The sequence below is a fragment of the Garra rufa genome, chromosome 4 (assembly GCF_049309525.1).
Source record: "Garra rufa chromosome 4, GarRuf1.0, whole genome shotgun sequence".
Taxonomy (NCBI): Eukaryota; Metazoa; Chordata; class Actinopteri; order Cypriniformes; family Cyprinidae; genus Garra; species Garra rufa.
In genome coordinates this window covers 12,443,715-12,467,416 of record NC_133364.1, presented here as the reverse complement: position 1 = coordinate 12,467,416, position 23,702 = coordinate 12,443,715, and the positions used below count along the sequence as shown (strand labels likewise).

At 38.3% G+C, this 23,702-nt stretch overlaps 1 protein-coding gene across 1 annotated transcript; it reads left to right on the top strand.

Moving 5' to 3' along the window:
- Positions 1 to 9,447: 9,447 nt before the first annotated feature.
- On the top strand, positions 9,448 to 21,482 carry LOC141332778 (scavenger receptor cysteine-rich type 1 protein M130-like). Its single transcript, XM_073837738.1, has 16 exons — positions 9,448 to 9,518; positions 12,441 to 12,595; positions 13,038 to 13,352; positions 14,356 to 14,652; positions 15,787 to 16,107; positions 16,390 to 16,704; positions 16,778 to 17,092; positions 18,164 to 18,487; positions 18,561 to 18,878; positions 19,053 to 19,355; positions 19,501 to 19,572; positions 19,782 to 20,096; positions 20,192 to 20,392; positions 20,491 to 20,574; positions 21,175 to 21,234; positions 21,421 to 21,482. Exons 1-16 carry the CDS (start codon positions 9,448 to 9,450, stop codon positions 21,480 to 21,482), a joined length of 3,528 nt encoding a protein of 1,175 aa, XP_073693839.1.
- Positions 21,483 to 23,702: the final 2,220 nt, after the last annotated feature.

Genomic DNA, 23,702 nt, shown 5'->3' with positions numbered 1-23,702 from the left:
TCTTCTGCCCCAAGAGAGCTTCCCAGCTACCTCCCCATCGGCCATGGGACTGCGCCATAGACCTGATTCCAGGCGCCCCTCTGCCCAAGGGAAGGATCTACCTGTTGTCACTTCCGGAGAGTAAGGCCATGGAGGAGTACATCCAAGAGGCTCTCCAGCAAGGTTATATCCGTCCGTCCACTTCCCCAGCGGCATCCAGCTTCTTTTTTGTGGCTAAGAAGGATGGAGGGCTGCGGCCGTGCATTGACTACCGCGTCCTGAACCAAGGTACAGTCAAGTTCAAATACCCCCTTCCTCTCGTCCCCGCGGCCCTGGAACAACTCCGGTCAGCCACCATTTTCACCAAATTGGACCTCCGCAGCGCTTACAATCTGGTGAGAATACGGGAGGGGGATGAGTGGAAGACGGCCTTCGTGACCCCTACAGGGCACTATGAGTACTGCGTCATGCCCTATGGCCTGGTCAACGCCCCTTCCGTATTTCAGAATTTCATTCAAGAAGTCCTCCGGGAGTTTCTCCACAGATCCGTGATTGTCTACATTGACGATATCCTTGTTTACTCCCGGAGTGAGATCGAACACAGCCACCACGTTGCGGAGGTCCTCCAGAAACTCAGGGAGCACCAGCTCTTCCTAAAAGCAGAGAAGTGTTCATTCCATCTTCCATCCGTTCAGTTCCTGGGCTACGTAATCGACAGAGAGGGCATCCGTATGGACGAGAGGAAGGTGTCATCTGTCATGTCATGGCCAAGACCTTCTTCAATCAAGGAGCTCCAGAGGTTTCTCGGCTTTGCTAATTTCTATCGCCGATTCATTCAGGGTTACAGCATCATAGCCACTCCATTGACCAACTTGCTCAAGGGAAAGCCGACGAAACTGGTCTGGAACCCCGAAGCAGCCGCAGCCTTCCAATCCCTCAAGGAAGCCTTCACCAAAACTCCCATTCTGCGCCATCCGGACCCGGAACTCCCCTTCGTAGTGGAAGTGGATGCATCGACAACAGGAGTTGGAGCTGTTCTCTCCCAATACCATGGAACCCCGTCACATACAGGCTTCAACTTCCACCTCAATATCGCATTCACCCCACCTTCCATGTCTCCTTGCTTAAACCGTTTCACCCACCTCTCACTCCCTCCACAGAACCTGACCATGAAGAGGAACCTCCTCCCCCCCGATGCTGGATGATGGTGCCGTCTATTCCGTCCGGGAGATTCTCTGGTCTCGTCGTCGTGGTGGTCTACTGGAGTACCTGGTAGACTGGGAGGGTTATGGACCAGAGGAGAGGTCATGGGTCCCAAGAGAAGACATCCTAGATCCCACACTCACTGAGGAGTTCCATGCGAGTCATCCTGAGTTCCCTGCACCTCGAGGACGAGGTAGACCACGGCGCAGGAGACTTCGGCCCTCAGGAGCGGGCCCTGGGGAGGGGGGTAGTGTCACGGATTGGTCAGGTTCCACACCCACTGTCACGCCCAGATCACTGTCACCTGAATTCTGAATCACGGACACCTGCACGCAATCATCACAGCCTCCATAAAACAGCACGCCACACACCACTCATTGTCCGGGCTCGTTCTCGCGAAAGCGGACTAATAGTGTCTCTCTAAGAAGTTTCACTGTCTAAATACCTACCTGATCGTACTTACCTGAACTCTGTCTCGTTCCAGTCTTCCTAGTTCCAGTCTTCAGAGTCTTCCCAGTTCCAGTCGTCAGTGGTGTGTGCCGTAAGCTGACTTCCTAGTCAGCGGAGGATTGCTGTGTACGGACTCCTCTGAATCCCTCCGTCAGTCATTCTTGGAATTCCCCCATCTAGTCACCTGTGGACAGAAGTATCTGTTAGCTCACGACTCATCTCAACCCGGCTCTATAACACTCTGGTCAAGCAATACTCACCATCATCGGGCCTTCTCTCATCTCTGGCACTGCTGCTTTGAAATAAAACTTACCTGTTCATTCTCTTACCTTGTTGTCCCGTCTGCTTCATAACACCCAGGGGCAGACTGGGACAAAAAAATAATTAAAGGCCGGGAAATCTCACAATCATTCAGGCCATCCCATACACCCACACCAAATTTTAAATCCACAAACAACAGTATTGTTTGAATGGCCATCATCATCACATAAAAAAAGTTTAAATCCCTAGGCTGTGGCCACACACAAAAATTAAAGGTTGAACTTCCAATTTACTTTTTTAGTCTCTTCATTTTCCCTGACATCTCTCTGTTTCTCATGTGTGTGTTTTTACTTTTTCACTAATTTTCATGTACCTGTTACAATTTCAACAACACATCTCCACCTTGTTGTAAAATAACCACCTCATTGTAATTTGTTTTGCACATAGTAAAGGCCTACATTATATTAGGACCATGTGTTATTGTTTTATCTTGAATAAATGTCAAAATGACTACAGTAATTGCTGCATCTTGAATATATCTTTATAGAAAATCTTAAAACCGAACATATTTAAGCATTATTTTGGTGGTGTGATTACCATTTGTATAGCCAGAGTTACTACAAATACTATGATATAATATTATTGTATAAATACTAACAATATAAAATAATATTAATAAATTGTAGGGCAGCGAAATTGGCTGCCAGGCCACTAATCTGCATCTAGTCTCATGTAGACCGAACTTTGGTTACGCATGGCAAAAGGTCACATTGTAAAATATTTTAGACAAGAACAGCTAACACGCAGACGAGAAGAGGTCTGACTAAACCAGTCACAGTTTTGTTTTTATGAATTGTTAAGTGTATGGTTTATTTGAAATTTTATTTAGACTAGATGTCATACTAAATTATTTTCTTATTCATGCATGAGATACCACTGATACTATCATAATCAGACTTTTTCTCAAGCTAAAACAGACAGATATTAAATTATTATTTCTTTGTTCAAATGTAAAATTTCAGTCTGTTACTACTGCTGCACTTTTCTGGAAGTATGAATGTACAATACTAGCACAATAGCACACTGACTCTCTCTGCTGGTCACAAGGTGAACAACATGATCATCGCTAAATGAAATGATGGTTTTTATGTTGTCATTTTACAGTTTTGCTGTTGAGTTTATGTCATGCTGACATGTATACACTAACACACAGTGTTTTGAACATTCACAGTTAGTTATTGGTGTTTTTATCTCATCTCTGCAGGTGTTGAGCTTTGATGCTGCAAATAAACTGGAGGGTTTCCTGTCTCCTGTGAGTCTTGTGTGTGTGTGTGTGTGTGTGTGTGTGTGTGTGTGTACCTGGTATTCATCACGTTGTGGGGACCAAATGTCCCCACAAGGATAGGAATACCAGTAGATTTTGACCTTGTGGGGACATTTCTGAGGTCCCCATGAGGAAACAGGCTTATAAATCATGCACAATGAGTTTTTTTGATGAAGTAAAAGTGTGCACAATCTCCTGTGAGGGCTAGGTTTAGGTGTAGGGTAGGTGTAGGGCGATAGAAAGTACGGTTTGTACAGTATAAAAACCATTACGCCTATGGAATGTCCCCATAAAACATGTAAACCCAACATGTGTGTGTGTGTGTGTGTGTGTGTGTGTGTGTGTGTGTGTGTGTGTGTACAGTACTCCCCCTTAGTCTCGATGTGTGGGAAGGAGGAGTTCATCAATACTGACAGTTTTGATATATATGTAGAAAATCATAAAAGCTCCCTCTGATTTGTCAGTGAAGTTGTTTGATGATTTCCTCTGTTGTGTCTAATAAGGTAATAGCGAGTGTGATTGGAGGGTGTTGGACCTCTTTCTCTCTCATTAAGAGGATGCCTGTACTTCTGGATCATCAGTGCAGAGAAGCTTGTACTGGGTCTTGAGTTAATCATGATGGGGATGATGGGAAGATGCCTGACACTCATTTTACTGTCTGCAGTTGTAATACTCATCACAGCTGGTAAGTACATAATTTAAAGAGAGCGAGAGATAAAGCAATTGTTAGTAACTTTTAGAAATTATCTGAAGTGATCAGAATATTGTTTTTTAATTGCTTGCATAAAAATTGTTGCTTATAATAAAAAAAATTGTTTCAGATTACAATATTTATTTTTGATTTATTCACAATATGCCTCTTTTTCTTTCTCATTTTAGACTGTGTGAATGTGAGGTTGGTTGGTGGTCACAGTCGCTGTGCTGGTAGAGTGGAGGTTCTTCATAGAGGTCAGTGGGGAACAGTGTGTGATGTTGGTTGGGATTTGTCTGATGCTGCAGTGGTGTGTAGAGAGCTGGACTGTGGGGTGATGCACACTTTGGACAAGGATCAGGAACAATCTGGATGGGTTTCGTCAGATGTGTTGGTTCAGAATCCATACTTAAAGACTGTGGGTCAGCAAGATGGGACCAAAGTTACTGTGGTCATGCTAAAGATGCTGGAGTCATCTGCTCAGGTTGCACATTTGCACACATGTGGCTACACTCAAATTTGACATCTTTTGCTGTTCATATTGTATCTCAAGAATGAACAGTCAAAATGCCAGCATAGTTTACTGCGTTTTAGACTGATATGCGCACTGTAAACAAAGATAAGAAATGTATAACAGTTTGATAGGTATAGTGAACCCTAAATAATAAATTAATAGTTTTTATTAATTTCATTTTTAAAATATTTGTGTAGCATTAACCACTAAATTGTTAACCAGTTGTGCACATATTCATGATATATGCTGGTTCTGATGTAGCTTCTGTAATGCTTGGAGAAATGGTTTAATTTTTACAAAGCAAACTGCACATTTAAATAAAATAAAAGCCTGCTAATTTAGGTTTGAAAATGATGAAAATTCACATAAATAAAGTAAATATTATCGTTTTAATTTTCAAGTTTACTATAAAATAGTTGTATTTTTATTTAATACTCACTTTTAAAAAAATATTAATTCTACCACACTTAATTATTTTGTTTACTATTTTATTTAAACAAAAAACATATAAATAAATAAATAATTTCCAATTAAATTATTATCACTTTTATTAATTCATTTGTGTAGTGTGAGGACCAAACCAAATTTCCAGGTAGGCTACTCTTATAAGAACCAGGATAAAGAACGAATGTGCACCACTGCCTATAATGATAAAAATCCACCCAGTGGTATGTTTTATCTTTCTAAGTAATATCCTCTTTTTCAAATCAGGCCATTCCCAGCATCTTGTCTGTGTGACATCACAGACTGTCGTTTTGATTTTTTATAGTAATAAAAATGATTTAGTTTAGTTAGAGAGTAGAAAGTACAATTAAAAACTGAACACGGCTGCTCAATACAGTGTGTCGAACGACTGTTGCATCAGATTTTATTTGTGCTGTGCAGTGAGATGACTGCTGATCCTGTATTGATTGTTGCCTAGCCATGCACCTCTTCTAAGCAGGGTGGCTTTGACTAGTTCTGGTGGGCTTTGTGCATGCCTAATACACTTTCTATGTGTGCTCGTCTATACTTTTCGAACAGTCGAAAGATGGTAGGTAGCTCCACCCCGTAGCATGAGCGTGCATCCTTGGCTGGTAAGATTTACTGGTGTGATGCAATTAGGCTTCAGTATTTTAGGAAGGAGGAGGATAACCCCTTAGCTTTACATTTTTAAAGCGAGCAGATTATTGATAAATTCGAAAGATCCGGAAGATAGAAGACAACAAACAATGGGCAGGGCAACACAAGGTCTGAAAATTCTTAGCTTGTTTTAATATACAAAATTATTAGTGCCATTTGAAACTACTAGTGATATTTACTGGTTTTAAGTTTTTAAGAGTCTGTTAAATTCATTTTTATATATAAATAGGGTTTTGATGCAAAAATAAAAACTGTAACTATTTATGTTATTTCAGAAGTCAGGCTGGTTGGAGGTTCTCGCTGCTCTGGGAGGTTAGAGATACTTCATGATCAGACGTGGATGTCAGTGTGTGACGCTGCCTTTGACCAGCAGGATGCAGAGGTTGTGTGTAGAGAGCTGGACTGTGGGGCTCCTGTACAGGTGCTGGGAGCAGCTGCTTTTGACAAAGGAGACACTCAGATGTGGACACAAGAGATTCAGTGCAGAGGAAATGAATCTCAGATTCACCTCTGTCCAACATCACTATCACATGAAAACAACTGTTCTCATGACAATGATGTCAGACTTGTGTGTGCAGGATTGAGAAGATTTATTCATTTATTAATTTCAATCGTAATGACTCCCTTCTGACTCTGTATGAATATTTATTTTCTCTCTTAATGTGTCTCTTTTTCACTCAGTTTATAAGTATTTCTTCTGTCTTCTGTATCCAATAAACAGACAGTGTGAATGTGAGGTTGGTTGGTGGTCACAGTCGCTGTGCTGGTAGAGTGGAGATTCTTCATAGAGGTCAGTGGGGAACAGTCTGTGATCTTGGTTGGGATATGGCTGATGCTGCAGTGGTGTGTAGAGAGCTGGACTGTGGAGAACCTGTAGATGCTGTGGGTGATGCTTACTTTGGACCAGGATCAGGACCAATCTGGACAAATCATATGTTATGTACTGGATCAGAGTCTACACTGAAGAACTGTGGATCAGTTCAGTTGTATGATTATGACTGTAATCATGATAAAGATGCTGGAGTCGTCTGCTCAGGTGAGCTGTTCTAAAATTTAACCAGTTACATCACTGTTGATCCACATGCCTTATATTTTAATTTCAAAGTTTTATAATGATTTTTGTTTACACCAAGGGTTAGCAAAACCAATAATTAATTCTTCCTAAAAGCCTATATATATATATATATATATATATATATATATACACACACACACACACACACACACACACACACACACACACTTGTGTAGTCTGATTCCTGGTAGTTTATTTAAGCCAGCCAATCATAAATGTGTTTGCATACAAGTGTTTGCCTTTTTTTTTTACTTGCAAAAAGGCATTAAGTGAACCATCAATGATCATCTGTGTCAGCTAAGGCTAGGACTAATGATTGACCATGCATGACAAAGTTATTATTTGCACATTAACAATTTTACATTTAGCATATCAATAGTTCAAACAAGAAATATATGTAATAAAATGTAATAATATTTGTAACAATTTGAATGCATGAAATAATAATCTGTCGGCATTATTAAATGTTATTATAATGTTTGTAAATATTCTTGCCAAAGATAGTATTAAGTCTTACCTTTTCCAGGGTGTCCCACTTAACTGTCATAGTCCCACCTGTGGGACGCTTGGTGGTCTTTTTTTTTTTTTTGTCCTTTTTCTCTATCCAATATTTTAGTAATCATCATACATTATTTATAATTTGAAAGCTAGAAGCTCAAGAATCATCCTCTGAAAACGATTTTTAAAATTGGACATTTAGTTACCATGGAAATGGTACTATAAATTCTTTTAGTGGTTTCCTCCCCCTAAATGGCGATGTCAAATGTCATATTACAAAATGAATTATGGCCTTTTAGATTCAAAACATTTTACAATCTATCAAGCACACATAAATAAACTCTGAAGAAACACACTGAGGAAAAAATTCAAAATGTATAGTTTATATATGACATTATATAGTTCAGTAATATACCAACGGAGCTTTTTTGCTGATTGCAACTGTTACATTGATTTTAGTTCAATAAACAAGTAGTTATTGTCAAGTAGTTAAGTTAGACATAATATTTACTGCTTTGTTCTGTTTCACCAACGAAAATTGTTCCAAACAAGGATCATAGCTGAAGTATAGCACATTCTCCAAGCAACACTCAGCGTGCTTTGCTACTAAATGATTCAGCGTTTTGCACAAATCAGTTGAAAAAAAGTATGCATTTCCACCCCCAACATTTCTTATTTGTGTATTCATAAATGTATTTAAAACATTTATCTCATAACATAATTTATTGCACTACTAATTTTGCAGTGTAAATTATGTAATCTGATTGATAAAAGCCCTATAGAAATTATTGATAAATTGTAATAATTTTAAAGGTGATGCATGCATTACAAAAGTTAAAAAAAAAAAAAAAAAAAAAAAAAAAAAATATATATATATATATATATATATATATATATATATATATATATATATAGGCCTTTATAAAGGTAAATAAAATATGCAGATTTAAGTATGTAAAAGCTATTTGAGGAATGATGAAAATATTGGTTAAAAAGTTCTTAAAAAGTCTTAATTTCACTTGTTCATATCTGCAGACACCCTGTTTTTCTTAATTTTTAATGAATGTGGTTGTTTAGAAGTCATTGATAACAATGGTCTTGTAACTTTTTTAATGTTTATTTTCTCTCACTTCTTCAGATGTCAGGCTGGTTGGACATTCTCGCTGCTCTGGGAGGTTAGAGATACTTCATGATCAGACGTGGACGTCAGTGTGTGACGCTGCCTTTGACCAGCAGGATGCAAAGGTTGTGTGTAGAGAGCTGGACTGTGGGGCTCCTGTACAGGTGCTGGGAGCTGCTGCTTTTGGCAAAGGAGACACTCAGATGTGGACACAAGAGATTCAGTGCAGAGGAAATGAGTCTCAGATTCGATTGTGTCCAGTATCAAAGAAACACAACTGCTCACATGATGATCACCAGGAACTTCTGTGTGCTGGTAAGAAGAATAATATGAGAGCAATTAGCAGCATTATTATAATCATATGCACTCCAATGCAGAAACTCTTGGTGGACCCCCATCACACTCACAGCTTACAAGAATGAACTACAGTCCATTAAAATATAAAATTCTGTGTTTGTTGTGAATCTCTTTGTCACTCCTTAAATCTCTAGAATTTTACAGTACAATAGCATTTGTAATTCTGTTGTTCTATTCTGAAACATATTTTTCATGTTGCATACATTAATAACCATTAACTCAAGTTGTGGCTTATTTTTACGTTTTGCATGGGCAAGCACTACTAGACTTATCCTGTAGTTATATTATTTTGAAATAAAAGTAATTGCATTACTTCCAATCTTTTACTTCAAGCTCTAAAAAGAAAAGAAAATAGCTCAGGAGCAGGTCCAAATTTAAGTAATTGCTTTAAGAACTTACTAGGCCACAGTGCAGCTACTTAGCATTGCCAGTAGTTGTGCCAATTTTAGGCCACTTTCTCTCTGTTTCCCTCTCTCATAGATGCAATGAATGTGAGACTGGTAAATGGTAACAGTCGCTGTGCTGGTAGAGTGGAGGTTCTTCATCGAGGTCAGTGGGGAACAGTGTGTGATTCTAGCTGGGATATGGTTGATGCTGCAGTGGTGTGTAGAGAGCTGGACTGTGGAGAACCTGTAGATACTCTGACTGATGCTCATTTTGGTCAAGGATCAGGACCAGTTTGGATGAGTGTTTTAATATGCACTGGAACAGAGTCCACGTTAAAGAACTGTGGATCAGCAGGATGGAATAAACATGTCTGTACACTGTGACGGGGGAAGAACCACTCGACAAGGCAGGCTTAGTGAAAACAAGGCCCCGGAGGGTGGATTTATTTACAATAAATAAAAGGAGAATGAAAGTAGGTGAGCCGGTGAAAAGTGCTGGCGTGATCGGTGCTTTCTGTGCTCCAAGTGCTCAATCCGAGTGAGAAGAGGGTGTCCAACGTGCTCCAAAACGTGTGGGCTGATCGGTCACTCGCTGCTGTCTGTCGGAGAACAAGAGAGAAAGGTTAGAGCACGTTGCATTCGGCTCAAGACCAAAGTCTATCTGTTTGCTTCAGCATGTGCTGCTTAAATAGGCCGTGGCTGATGAGGTGCAGCTGTGACCGATCAGCCGGTGGTGAGTGCGTGCAGGTGCACGTGGTTGGTTGCCAGGGCGACGCTGATCCCTCTGTGGAAGCTCGTCACAACACATAAATATGATCCTGGAGTCATCTGCTCATGTGAGTAATATTATTTATATGTGTATTCATTACAGTATTGAACATTTGATTGGCGGATAAACAAGACATCTCAACATGTATTACAGATGTCAAAGTGCTCATTCTGAGATCTGAATAAAGATGTATGCTTTGTAACATATGCAGCTTTTGCTTAACTATGTTGTGTTGTAATATTGTTTTATTAGTCTCTGGATTTTGGCTCTGGATTATGTTAACAGTAGCATTTATTAATAATTACATGCAACACATTTTACCTCTATGGAAACTGTTATTCAGTAAAACAGCACAGTCTTGAAGAGTCCGAAATAGATGTTGCTCAACCAGGAAATAAAATATATACATAGCTTATTCAGAGAAATAATACTGACTGGGTACAGACTTTAAAGACATGAATCTTAATTTTCAAGATGAACATTTCAGTTTAATGTTACATTTAAGAGCTTATAATGTGTGTGAGAACAATATAGTCACAAGATGATGATAATGATGTTATCGTTAATTGATAACACTCTTAATGGACGAGTTACACAGAACTGCATTACATATTCTACTTTTGTGTATTAGTTTAACCGTAGCTGTGTATATAATCCAAACGACCAGATGAAATATAAACAAAAGGAGTTTTAACGAACACAGGAATCAAGAAACAGACTGGCATACCTATAAAACATAATCATATTCATAACATCAAGGCCAGTGAGAGCTATATATACTTGCATAGAGTAATCGAAGGAACAGAAAACAGGTGTAAGCTAATCAGGGGCTAACAAAGGAAAATAGGTCAAACTAAACAAGGAACACAGAGATGCGGCAGTATTTTGCATTTTGATGCTACAGATAAATAGGTAATCATTTTCAGAACATTTGTAATTGTTTTATTTTGGTTATATTTTAATAACGCATTGAATCTGATCTGTCATGAGCTGAACTGCTGGAGTGAAAGTGAAATGGAGACCATGTGACTCAAATTTGTGATTGGAGACAGACTGATACACACCTGAGACCCTTCCCCACAGGACAGATGCTAAAGCAGGTATGTTTATATTCCTTTTTCTTTTTTTTTCTTTTTTTAATTACTCTTTTTTTTATTCAAAAAGATGAAATATACAATAATCCTCAGGAGAACATTAACAATGTAAAGAAAGATAGAAGTAAGAAGAAGATAAATAAAATACAGTAAGGGGGTATGTTGCTTAGAATTTTTAGAGAAAAAAAAAACATAATTAAAAAATAATGTAAAAGCAATGAAGGAAAGCCATCTATTTCCAAAAACCTGACACATTTATTATTACTAGTCAAATAAAAAGATGTGAGCAGTGACTCGAATTCAACCAGAAAATGCGAATGAGTGGGAACAGAGGCCACAAATTTTTGCTTATGTATAAAGAATTTGCCAAATAAAATAAAAAAGTTGAAAATATATTCTTTAGATTTGTTGGCAGGGTCAGAGTAATAACAAACAATATCTTTTAAGCTAAAAGATTGTGCAAGGACAAGGGGTTTGTTAAAATAAGAATACAAATCAAACCAAAACTTCTGAACAAATTCACAAGAAAAATATAAATGTATTAAGGTTTCATCTTCGTTGCCACAAAAAGTGCAGGTCCTAGGAATATCAAGATATTTGGAAACAGTTGAGTTAACAGGGTATATTTTATGCAGTATTTTAAAGTGGACAGGTTTATATTCCTTCTACCCTTGTGAAAAAGAAGTGTGACGTTAAATTAAAGGCTTAAATCATGTTTATTATGTTGTAAAATACACTGGTAATTAATTTATTTGTGGAATGTATTTGTAGACAGTTGAAGAAGAAAAATATATTTTTGTGTGGTAATGTAAAAAGAAATGAACAATTTTATGCAGAAAAATGTTTAACAGTAATAGTCTCCCTCATGTGGTGATACAAGACTCTTGTCTGCTCCTCTTTACAATAAAAAGTGTTTTGCTGCCATCTGCTGGATGAATCACACATTACAGTGTTAAACACATCTACAGCTACAAATGTCGAGATATAATACCAGATGAATGTATTTGGAAAAGAAACCAGTGTTTATTTACAAATCCTGCCTGAATAGCCCCTTTTTTTTGTTGTACACAAACAGTCCAGTTCATTTTATAATGTAATAGCATTTTGTTTATTGTGCTCTTGTTAGAATATCAGAGCAGTGTTGTTAAAATGCACTTAAATTATGTACAGGTGTCCCAAGAAATAACTTTTTAATAGGTTCTGTTTATTATAATTCAGCTATTTGTGTGTGATGTAAAGTTTTAGTAAGAGTCTGAAGTGAGCAGTCAGTCATCAGTGCTTGTATCTGCTGTGTTCAGGTTCAGGCTTTGATGCTGAATATAAGCTGCAGTGTTTCTGTATCAATCTGCTTTAAGTTTAGTGTGACTTTATCTCCACACTGACTTATGACTGACACGAGTCTGTCCTCAGTGAAGTGTCTCTTCACGCTGGAGGAGGAGTCCCGCTCATCAGCGCTGACACATTATTGATATATTTGGAGAAAATAAAAATGCTGCTTTCTGATTTGTCACTCATTGTGTTTGATGATTTCCTCTGTTGTATCTAATAAGGTAACAGTGAGTGTCATTGGCAGCTGTGAGTCTCTATCTCTTTTTAGGGGGCTGACAGGAGTCAGTTTCTTCAGTGTGTTTGAGGGAGCAGAGGAGAAAGTTGTGCTGTTAGAGTCAAAAAGACGCTGTGACGAGCAGAAGAAGATGGATGGATGTCTGACACTCATTTTACTCTCATCTATAATCACTCTAACCACTTCTGGTAAGAACAAAATAGTCTACAGATTTGAAATGATGTTTAAATAAGCAGTTTATCTGTGATGGCCTTATATTACTAGAACAGAGGCCTGTGTAATTTAGAAAAAAATTATCTTGAGACACTAGACTATTAACTATCAGTAATATTTTAGAATTTAATGCAAGAATGCAAGTTCTTGTTCAGAAGAGCACTCAGCTTGTGCTCCAGCTTTATGTTATATTTCTGTGTACAGTGTTCTCTGTATTACATGACTATATAAAGGCTATAGATGCAAAAAAAAAAAAACTGTTGTCAGTTACTTGTTGTTCTAGTCTCATTTAAAAGAAAAATGTCAGACAGACTTTGAGGGTTTTGCATCTGAAGTCTTCATATGTTCATCAGCTTCACAATCTTCGACTGTTCTATGTATGTATATGTTGGATAAATCCCTCTCTTTCATGTACAGACTTCAAAACTGTTAGGTTGGTTGGTGGTAACAGTCCCTGTGCTGGTAGAGTGGAGGTGCATCATGATGGTCAGTGGGGAACAGTGTGTGATGATGACTGGGATATCGCTGGGGCTGCAGTGGTGTGTAGAGAGCTGGACTGTGGAGAGGCTGTAGTTGCTCTGGGTGGTGCTTATTTTGGACAAGGATCAAAACAAAAAAGGATGGATGGAATAGACTGTAGCGGATCAGAGTCTACACTGAAGGACTGTAGCTCAGAAGAATGGGGTGATAGTGACTGTGATCATGGTAAAGATGCTGGTGTCAGATGCTCTGGTGAGCTGCTCCATGCATGCACCCTGTTAACCCTCCTGTTACCCTAAAATCCGCTAACACCTTTTTTCCACTGGGTTCAATTTGACCCCAGCATTTTAAAACCTCCAGAATATGATTTTTTTTTTTTTTGCTAAAAGGTTAGTGTCAGGTAATTGATGTCTTTGTTGACTACTTAACAACACTCTGAAACCCCCCCCCCCCCCCCCCCCCACACACACACACACACACTTTCACTGTCAAACACCTGTGACAAAATCTCACTGACAGAAAACCTTTGCGTAGAGGCCATTTTCAATTGAGAGAGCAATTCAATTGACAGTGGTTCTCGCAATACTACAGGTATGGTTGTGTTAGTTTTTAGTTTTAATATTTATTATACTTAACATATAAAATTGTAGTGCATATTATAAAATCATAGCATGTTATAGTGACCTCAATATCACCCAAAACAAATGTGTGTAAATTTTTTTTTATATTTCTCATTTTTTATACAGCTAAAAGAACCTGGGGTCAAATTGACCCCAAAGAACACCGATGTGACAAAATGTGTACAGGGCATTGAAAAAATAATATCAAGTTAATTTTATGTTTACCAAGTTTTCCCCATTAAATTAGGAAAAGTCATTCAATCTGAAAAAAAAAAAAAAGTCAATTATATATGTACATACGTTAAACATTGAATGGGGTCAACTTGACCCCAAGGATAACAGGAGGGTGTTAATTCAACATTCATCAAACTTTCATTCATTCAGACATCATATATGAAATGTAAAATATTTTTATGCAATTTCTTTTTAGAGCAACTCATCAACAATATTTTATCTAAAACTTTTTATCTATTAAAAATAAACACTGACATACTGTTGGTTTTATGTCTATATCATAATCATAGCTACAGCTGGTCTTCTGTGTTGTGTAAATATTACTAGAAACCTTAACGTTAAGATCTAGTCTTGTTGCTGGTTCTCACCTGTGTTATCAATGTTTCTTTGTCTTTGTTCAGGTGTCAGGCTGGTTGGAGGTTCTCGCTGCTCTGGGAGGTTAGAGATACTTCATGATCAGGTGTGGATGTCAGTGTGTGATGCTGCCTTTGGCCAGCAGGATGCAGAGGTTGTGTGTAGAGAGCTGGATTGTGGGGCTAATGTACAGGTGCTGGGAGCAGCTGCTTTTGCTAAAGGAGACACTCAGATGTGGACACAAGAGATTCAGTGCAGAGGAAATGAATCATTCATTCGACTGTGTCCAAGTTCACATGGCATACAGTGCTCTCAAGAGAACAGTGTGGGACTGATATGTTCTGGTAATTTCAATATTTAACTTTTATTAGTGGTTCTTGCCAAAGGCAAAGCATCAGTGTTGTTCTTCTTGCATTCTTCTTCCACACAAAACTTTGGCACGTAACCCGTAACTGTTTGTCGTAGACCCATGAACGAGGTGTCAAATCGACTGGCTTATTGAAGAGAGTTGTGTTATATGTTTTCTAAGCAATTGAACCTACAATGTTCACACATCGGACGAAAAAGTGGGCAAAAAAAACAACAACAACAACAAAAATCCCAGGGATTTACACTGATAGAGTGTTTGTGAATTTGAATCTCAACTCTCTCTCCTTAGGAAACCCTTTCTCTCTCTCTCTCTAACTCTCTCTCACACTCATTTTGACTTATCTTTTCAAGTAACCAATAAGCAATGATCTATTATCTTCATCGCCACACCCTAGCAACCACCCTTTCCATTTAAATAGATCAAAAGGGGATCTTTGAATAGAAGTGTCATAGAAACATGGGGCTTTTGCATATTGACTCATGCTAGCAAACAAGACTTCCATTATGCATGCTACTCATGCAAGCAGTTAATAGTTATGTGCTAAAGCCTAATAGTGATTAGCTAAGTGCTAAATCAGGCTACGAACATGCTCAGAGCTCTATTAAACTCCATAGTAACAATCAGCCAATACCCTAGCAATGCTCTAGCAACTGCCCAAAATACCCTAGCAACTGCTTAGCAATGCCCTAGCTACCACCTAGAAACACCCTATCAACCGAGTGCTGCATTTTACTATTGTCACATCCTTGTGTAGTTGCCATGTATAAAAAGTTAATCATTTTATTTTATTAATTTTTTTTATATATAGTTATAGTGGAAAACCTATTGAGAAGACTTAAAATTGAAATACATTTTGTTATTGTAAGAGATGTGTGCTGTTGTGAATGTTGTCTCTTTTGGGGTTTGTGTGTAAAAAAAAAATGTAACACAACAAAAGCAATAAACTAAACTATTTGCTTTCTTCAAATTAATGATGCAGTTTATTTGTGATATACTCTTGTCCAGCTATATTTGTCCAATTCAAAATATGTATAATATTTGTATTTACTACCTTCAACTTCTGTTATATTACTGTGGTTAAATCTATTTCTCTCTCTTTCATGTACAGATTTTGAGACCGTTAGGTTAGTGGGTGGTAACAGTCCCTGTGCTGGTAGAGTGGAGGTTCATCATAGAGGTCAGTGGGGAACAGTGTGTGATGATGGCTGGGATATGGCTGATGCTGCAGTGGTGTGTAGAGAGCTGGACTGTGGAGAGGCTGTAGAGGCTTTGGGTGATGATAAGGCTCACTTTGGACCAGGATCAGGAAAAATCTTGATGGATGGAGTAGCCTGTAGTGGATCAGAGTCTACGCTGAAGGACTGTAGATCAAATGGATGGGGTGCCGGTGACTGTAGTCATGGTGAAGATGCTGGAGTCAGATGCTCCGGTGAGCCTGTTCAATCTGCTTAAATGTTTTGTTAGAAACATAAAATAAATAATTGAAATGATGTTTCTCTTAATAATGAAATAATTAGCACATCACATTTTTATTTGTGATGTAGACACATGCCACATTCCCAGACTTGTTTCTGTGCACTGGGAAATAAGAGATATATCATGAGTAGACCTGGGTTTTAGTAACTGAAAAGTAAATGTTGTATGAAATATAAATTTTGGCTTACCACTCTGAATAACCACTGTTTGTGTGTGTGTTTTATGTAATATATAGATCATAAACAGTCTAGACTTGTTAATGGGTCTCACCTGTGCTCTGGGAGATTAGAGTTGGTTCATGGGAACATATGGCACACTGTGTGTGACGCTGCCTTTGACCAGCAGGATGCAGAGGTTGTGTGTAGAGAGCTGGACTGTGGGGCTCCTGTACAGGTGCTGGGAGAAGCTGCTTTTGGCAAAGGAGACACTCAGATGTGGACACAAGAGATTCAGTGTAGAGGAAATGAATCTTATATATCTTTCTGTCCAACATCATCATCTCTCATATACAACTGTACTCGTGAGAATGACATTGGACTGTTATGTTCTGGTAGGTTTTTTTTCAAACATACTACTTTTGAATGTTTCATGCTGTTTAAAAAAACTCTCTGTTCTTTCTCCAGGTTACACTGATCTCAGACTGGTAAATGGTCCAGACTCCTGTTCTGGTCGAGTGGAGCTGCAGTTCCTCAATGAGTGGGGCACAGTGTGTGATGCATGCTGGGATATGAGAGCTGCCAGTGTCCTCTGTAGACAGCTGAATTGTGGGATTGCTGTGTCTGTTGTGGGATCAGACTGGTTTGGAGAGGGAAGTGGTGAAATCTGGGCTGATGTGTTTGATTGTGACGGGAATGAAACTAAACTCTCAGAATGTTCCATCTCTTCATGGAGTCGAGCTGAATGTTCTCATAGACAAGATGCTGGAGTCATTTGCTCTGGTGAGAGGATTTTATTGAAAAAAAAAATTTAAAACCACTTTTGTTGCTAGATTTAGGAACTTTTTTTCTTCTGAAACACCTAGCAACAAATGTATCTATTTGTTAAATTTAATGGCCAACTTTTGAAAAGTGCATTTTCCCTTTAAATAAACTACTAAACAGCTAGCCATCCAGACAGCACATCAGTCTGGAGAGAGTTGTCTAGCAGTACACCCATCAAATAGGAATTAAGTTGCTAGTTGCAACTGTTCAATAATAATTGTTTATTTATGATGCTCCTTGTTATTAGCTTGCTCCTAATCAGTTCAGTAAGGTCAACAAAACAAAAACAAAATCTGAAAAGGGTAATGGTAATTTTCTGCCAGGGAATTATCTGTTATGGTAACATACATCAGGGGTTTTCATTTCAACCTGTGGGGTGGGGGGGCGCGAGAATCTGACTCGTAGACAAATGAAATTAGACAAACTTGGGGGGGCACGTATCCTAAAAGGTTGAAAACCCCTGTCATACATGACATGTATTCCTAACATAACAAAAAAGCCCTAAAAACAAAAAGCTATGTATATTTTAAAAATAAATGTAAAACACCTCAATACAGAAAATGTCTTCATATTAACACAGTACACTCCTATTTAAACAGCCTTTTCTTAAAGTGTAGCATAGCTAGAATATATCAGTAAGTAAGTAAGAAATAAATAAAATTAATAAAATGTAATTGTTAAAAATGTGTAACTATTCAATAATTCAATGTTTTATTAAAAAATGAAAACATCTGTACATAAAAAATATGTTGTTTATATTACCTTTACTTTTACTAATTTTATAAACGAATATAAATAAACCCATTTCAAATCCTATTTTTCACTGAGAGGCCAGTCAGTTTAAGCAATCTCATTATGCGTTCTACAATAACAAAGTTTTGTGTCCTGGTTATGTAACAATGTCATCTTGCAGTGACTTCAACAATGTCAATTTAGCAAAAAATCGACCTGCCTTTAGCAACTTCCCCTGAAAATTTGTTGGAAACACTGCTTGCAATATCTTAATAAAATGAAACATCATCTCCTCAGATTCCTCTCTGGCTCTTCATGATGGTCTGGTTCGGTTGTCTGGAGAGAGACAGTGTGAGGGGGAGGTGGAAGTTTTCATCCATCAGGTCTGGAGGAGAGTTCTTCTGGACTCCTGGAGTCTCACTGAATCCTCTGTGGTCTGCAGACAGCTGGGCTGTGGCTCTGTGCTGAACTTCTACGGCTCCTCTTCATCCAGTCCTGAACACAGTCATGAGTGTGTGACGGGCTTCCAGTGCTCTGGGAGTGAAGCTCATCTGGGGAACTGCAGCTCTCCCCAAACCCTCAACTGCAGCTCCACACAACAGCTGGCAATCACCTGCCTTGGTGAGAACAACATCTAAGCAGATTCTTCAGTTGTCAGTGATCAATAATGTGTTTTTCTTTCTCTGTATATCAGGTCATGGGTCCATCAGGCTGGTGGGTTCTGGGGGAGACTGTGCAGGGAGGCTGGAGGTGTTTCACAGCGGCTCATGGGGGACAGTGTGTGATGACTCCTGGGATATTAAAGATGCCCATGTGTTGTGCAGACAGCTGCAGTGTGGAGTGGCCCTCAGTAACCAGCAGGTACCAGCCTGGTTTGGTCCTGGTTCTGGACCCATATGGCTGGATGAGGTGGAGTGTGAGGGGAATGAGACGTCCCTGTGGAGCTGCTCTTCTCCAGGCTGGGGAAAACATGACTGTCAACACAAGGAGGATGTAGGAATCGTGTGCTCAGGTAAATGAGGTGCTGTAAATATTCTTTAAAATTAAAGTTGATATAAAGGTTTCAGAAATAACCTTTCAGCACTATCACATGTTTATGGCAAGGTTTTTCAATTCAAATATTTTAAAATGATTTTTTTTATATATATATATTTTATATATTTATATTTTAATCATTTCTATCTAGAGTATAAAGAGATCAGGTTAACTGAAGGCTGTGAAGGAAATGTGGAAGTTTTCTACAATGGATCCTGGGGTAATGTGTGCTGGAACCAGATGGAAAGAGACACAGCGAGTCTGATCTGTCAAGAGCTGAACTGTGGAAGATCTGGTGTTTTGTCTGATGCTACATCAAAACTGAAATCAGGTCCTAACTGGCTGGATAAAGTAACATGTCGACCACACGACTCCACTTTATGGCAGTGTCCATCTCCATCCTGGGGTGAAAACTACTGTAGTGAAGATGAAGTGGCCAGAATTATTTGCTCAGGTGAGATGATATTAAAATGATTTTATATAGTCCCAGTAGTCATATTTCTTTAAATGCCACATTTATGTGGTAAGTAAACTAATTTGTCTGCAAAACTGAACCAAACTGATGGAAAGAATCTTGATTGTATAATGTATAATTTCAGTGGATGAGAGTGATGTGTCTCCTCGTAGTCGTCTGACATGTTCAGCATCTCCTCACCAGAGACAGTGTTCAAGTATGTTTCCTGATTATACATTTGTTAATGTTTCTTAGTTTAAGCTTATATTTGGCTCATACTGTATATTATTATCTGTGCATTACATTATTTGCATTTAAAATCAGTGCATTTAATTTGCTTTTAAAACTCTATCTTCAGTTTTTGAGTGTATTTTGTTGTAAATGTTGTGCTGAAACTGCTCAGTGTTGGTTATGTGTATGTTTTAGATCATGTTCCTCTAAGACTGAGTGGAGGGGAGGGCCGGTGCTCTGGGAGGCTGGAGGTGTATCATAACGCTGTGTGGGGCTCAGTCTGTGATGATCAGTGGGACATCAGCGATGCTCAGGTGGTCTGCAGGCAGCTGGGTTGTGGAGCAGCACTGAGGACTGATGGGAATTCAGTCTTTGGTGCTGGTGAAGGTGTTGTATGGTTGAACAAAGGTCAATGCAGAGGGAATGAGATTCACCTGTGGGACTGTCCTCTCTCCCTAAATAACCACTCTTACTGCTCGCCCAAGAAGCTTGTTACACTCAACTGCGTAGGTCTGGGAAAATTTCTGGATAATTTAATTGCTAGTAATATTTGTTTAAATCCAACATTTGCATGATTGTTTACGTGTTTGTGTCTGTTTTGCCAGATCTGTCAGTGTCCACTACTCCTGCCACAACAACATCAGCTTCTCCTCCAGTTTCTCCTCCAGTTCGCTCAACATCAGTCACTCCTCCAGCAACGTCTCTCTTCGTTCCCCCAGTGCTTGTGATTGTACTGGGAGTTGTGCTCTTCCTGCTCTTAGTGCCACTGCTTATACTGATTCAGCAGAACAGAGTGATGAGGAGATGTAGGAGAGATCCAGAGACTGTCATATTGTGTCTTATTCAGTGTGTGATCAGTCATGTGTTGTGAACTGACAGCAGGTTTGTCTGTCTACACTCACAGCTCTCTCTAAGAGGAGACACAGGACGACAACTGATGCCATTTATGAGGAGATTCAGCACAGACACAGTCACTTCACTCAGAGGGGTAAGACATGACCCATGAATCTCATTTAGTATCATTAATAAGAGTCTGTCAGACAGTTGATGTTCATCTATTATTAGTCCTGTTAAACCTCCTGCTTCAAACCACAGAATTGCTGACAGAAAACCACAGAGCTGCAGGTGCATGTTTGTTTGTGTGTGTGTGTGTGTGTGTGTGTGTGTGTGTGTGTGTGTGTGTGTGTGTGTGTGTGTGTGCGTGTGTGTGTGTGTGTGTGTGTGTGTGTGTGTGTCAGTGAATGTCTCTTCCTGTGAGTATTTCTAGATTGTCATAAGGAGGTGTTCATGTATTTGTAAGTGTAGGTGCAGGTGTGTGTGTGTGTGTGTGTGTGTGTGTGTGTGTGTGTGTGTGTGTGTGTGTGTGTGTGTGTGTCTATTTCTGGAAGGCAGTGAGGAATGGGTTCATTTGATGATACTTGTGTTTACTAACAGGCCCAACAAAAATCAATTTCTGCCTGTAATACTTTTAAAATGTGAATAATTAATATTTGTGCTGTGTTGTCTTCTTTATGATCCAAATGAAATGAGGATTCAGTTTGTTTGTAATAATACACATGTTTCTGATGGTTCTGCTCTCCTTTAACAGAGAGTCTCATCTCTGAAGAACTGCATTCTGGGTATGAAGATGCTGATGAGCTTCTCTCAGGTTAGAGAGCTGAAGCACATATTCATTACACACTCTACTCAAAGGAATTTTGAAGAATTATTTTTAAAGAATTCACCTAAATAAATAAGTGTAAATAACAAATTCTCTTACATATTTGATTAATGACCCAATACTATTAAATACTGTTGTTTACTTATATATTAACAATTTGCACTACTTTTTTAGCGAATGAGTTCAAGACTGCATATTATGATGATGTCACTAATAGCAGTGGCCTAAAAGATTAGTGACTTTTTTTATTTGATCACATGTTTCATTACCAGATGTTTAATAAATTCTCAGTCTCATGATCTACAACAACAACATATTTGGCCTTTGTATCCAAACAAATTCTCTGTTGACGCAGAAGAGATGGTGAAGGAAATCACAGCGGGATACAATGAAGATGTCATCACTGATGGACTGAAACCAGATCGTGAGACAGGTGTCACTCTGTTATTCACAACAGAATATATACACTTTTTAAATAAAATAAGATATACATTTCAGATTTGTTCTGAATGTAATGAATGTGTGAATTTGTAGAAGACACACCTGAGAGCTATGATGATGTCATGACGAGCGGACAGGACTCTGATATCAAAAAAGGTGCTTTACTTTTTTTCAATTAAACAAAAATATTCCATTAAAATCAAGATTGTTACAGATAATATTTAAAATCCTGTTTGCATTTGTAGTGGATGCACCAGAGAATTATGATGATGTCATCATTAATAGACCAAGCTCTCAAGGTGTAACAGGTGAGTTGCACAACTATTTTTTTATATGAGATGTGTTTTTTGAGTGTTTTATAAACTGATATGACATGTTTTTATGTCATTCTTGATCAGAGCGAGTTCAAGAGGAGTATGATGATGTGATGAGCGTCAGTGAAGATGTGAGAAACCTGTTGGGTAAGTTATGGTAACCCTTTTGTTCTCATAATATTATCTTTATTTATAAAATATTTGTAATATGTTCCTTTCTTTAGCCTTTTAAAATATTCATCAACTTACAACATTTAACATAACAGATTATGATGATGTGGAGGAGGAGTCCAACAAAGAAGATGGCCCAATGATTACATCCACTGCCTTGGTTAAAAAAAAATGTAACTCTTAATGTGTAATGTTTTTGTGTACCTTTTTTGTATTAAAACTTCTATGCCTTTGTGAGATTTTGTTGTATTGTTTTTGTGGCCTTGTTAATAGCAATACATTTTTGTGTGCATTTCAATAAAACATTCCACAGCCCCTGAATTCAAATGTCTAATCTTACCTTTTAATGCACAAATGGTGACAAGACAACTGAAGACATCCTAAACATAAACTCAAATGATATTGGAGTTTTGTCAATGGATAATACTGAAAACAAACTGTTATTATAGAAAAACAACACATCACATAGTACAACAATTGTATGTTTAAAAGACATATTTCTTCTTTATAAACCATATGAATCACTTTACAATAACTTTGACTATATATTATGACCTAATAGTGCTTACAACAGAACATTAGAACCCCAGTGCAGCTCATATCTATAAATATAAAACAAACCGAGTTACCTGTTGAATGACGTAACAACATTCAATGTCATAGAAGTGCTGCAGTTATAATTAAAACCATGGTAGCCTACTTCTTTTGGATGGAAATCGTCCTTCAGCATCGAGTCATTCAAAGCTGCACGCAACATGCTTCTTCATGCCTGACAAGCGATATGTAGTGGCAGGTTTCATTTCGGTTGATTGTAGGTAAGTATCCACTTCATCGAGCGCTCATTTTGTTATTTCAAAGTTCATATGTCGTTACAGTTTTGATTCACTGAACAGTGCAGTCTAAAGAACCGACTCAAACGATTAATCCGGGAATTGTTCTGATTCTAAACAGCAAACTAAAAACAAGACTTCATTCCTGAAGTATTGTCATGATAAATGTTTCTCTGGTCAGCATACTGCAGTCAAATATGTATAAGTAACAATTTGATCTTGTGTTGTGTTTCAGTCAAACAAATGGAGAAGCCCCTGTCTGCAGCCTGCAGATCGAGGCGGGGCTGAATCTGGGGTGGGGCTGCACGTGTCGCCCCGCCCACATGCCTTCTCATTGGTTGTAGGTAAATTAATAATGTGGAGATAACGTAACTCCCACAACTCATCTCATTGGTGGCAAAGTAATGACGTTGAATACATTATGAAGTTAAGGGACATGAAATAGCAGATAAAATAGCAAAGGAAGTTACTAAAAATAATCAAATTGATTTTACAGTTGTTATTATTAGAGGAACAAAAATTATTATTAAAAATAAATTAAAGAAACAATGGCAACAACAATGGGAAGAAAATAGGAAAGGACGATGGTTTCATAAGATTCAAAGGAGAGTGGGAGAAATAAGGTGTACAGAGAGGAATAGGCGAGAAGAGACAATAATATCAAGGCTTCGGTTTGGACACACGGGATTAAATGAAACAT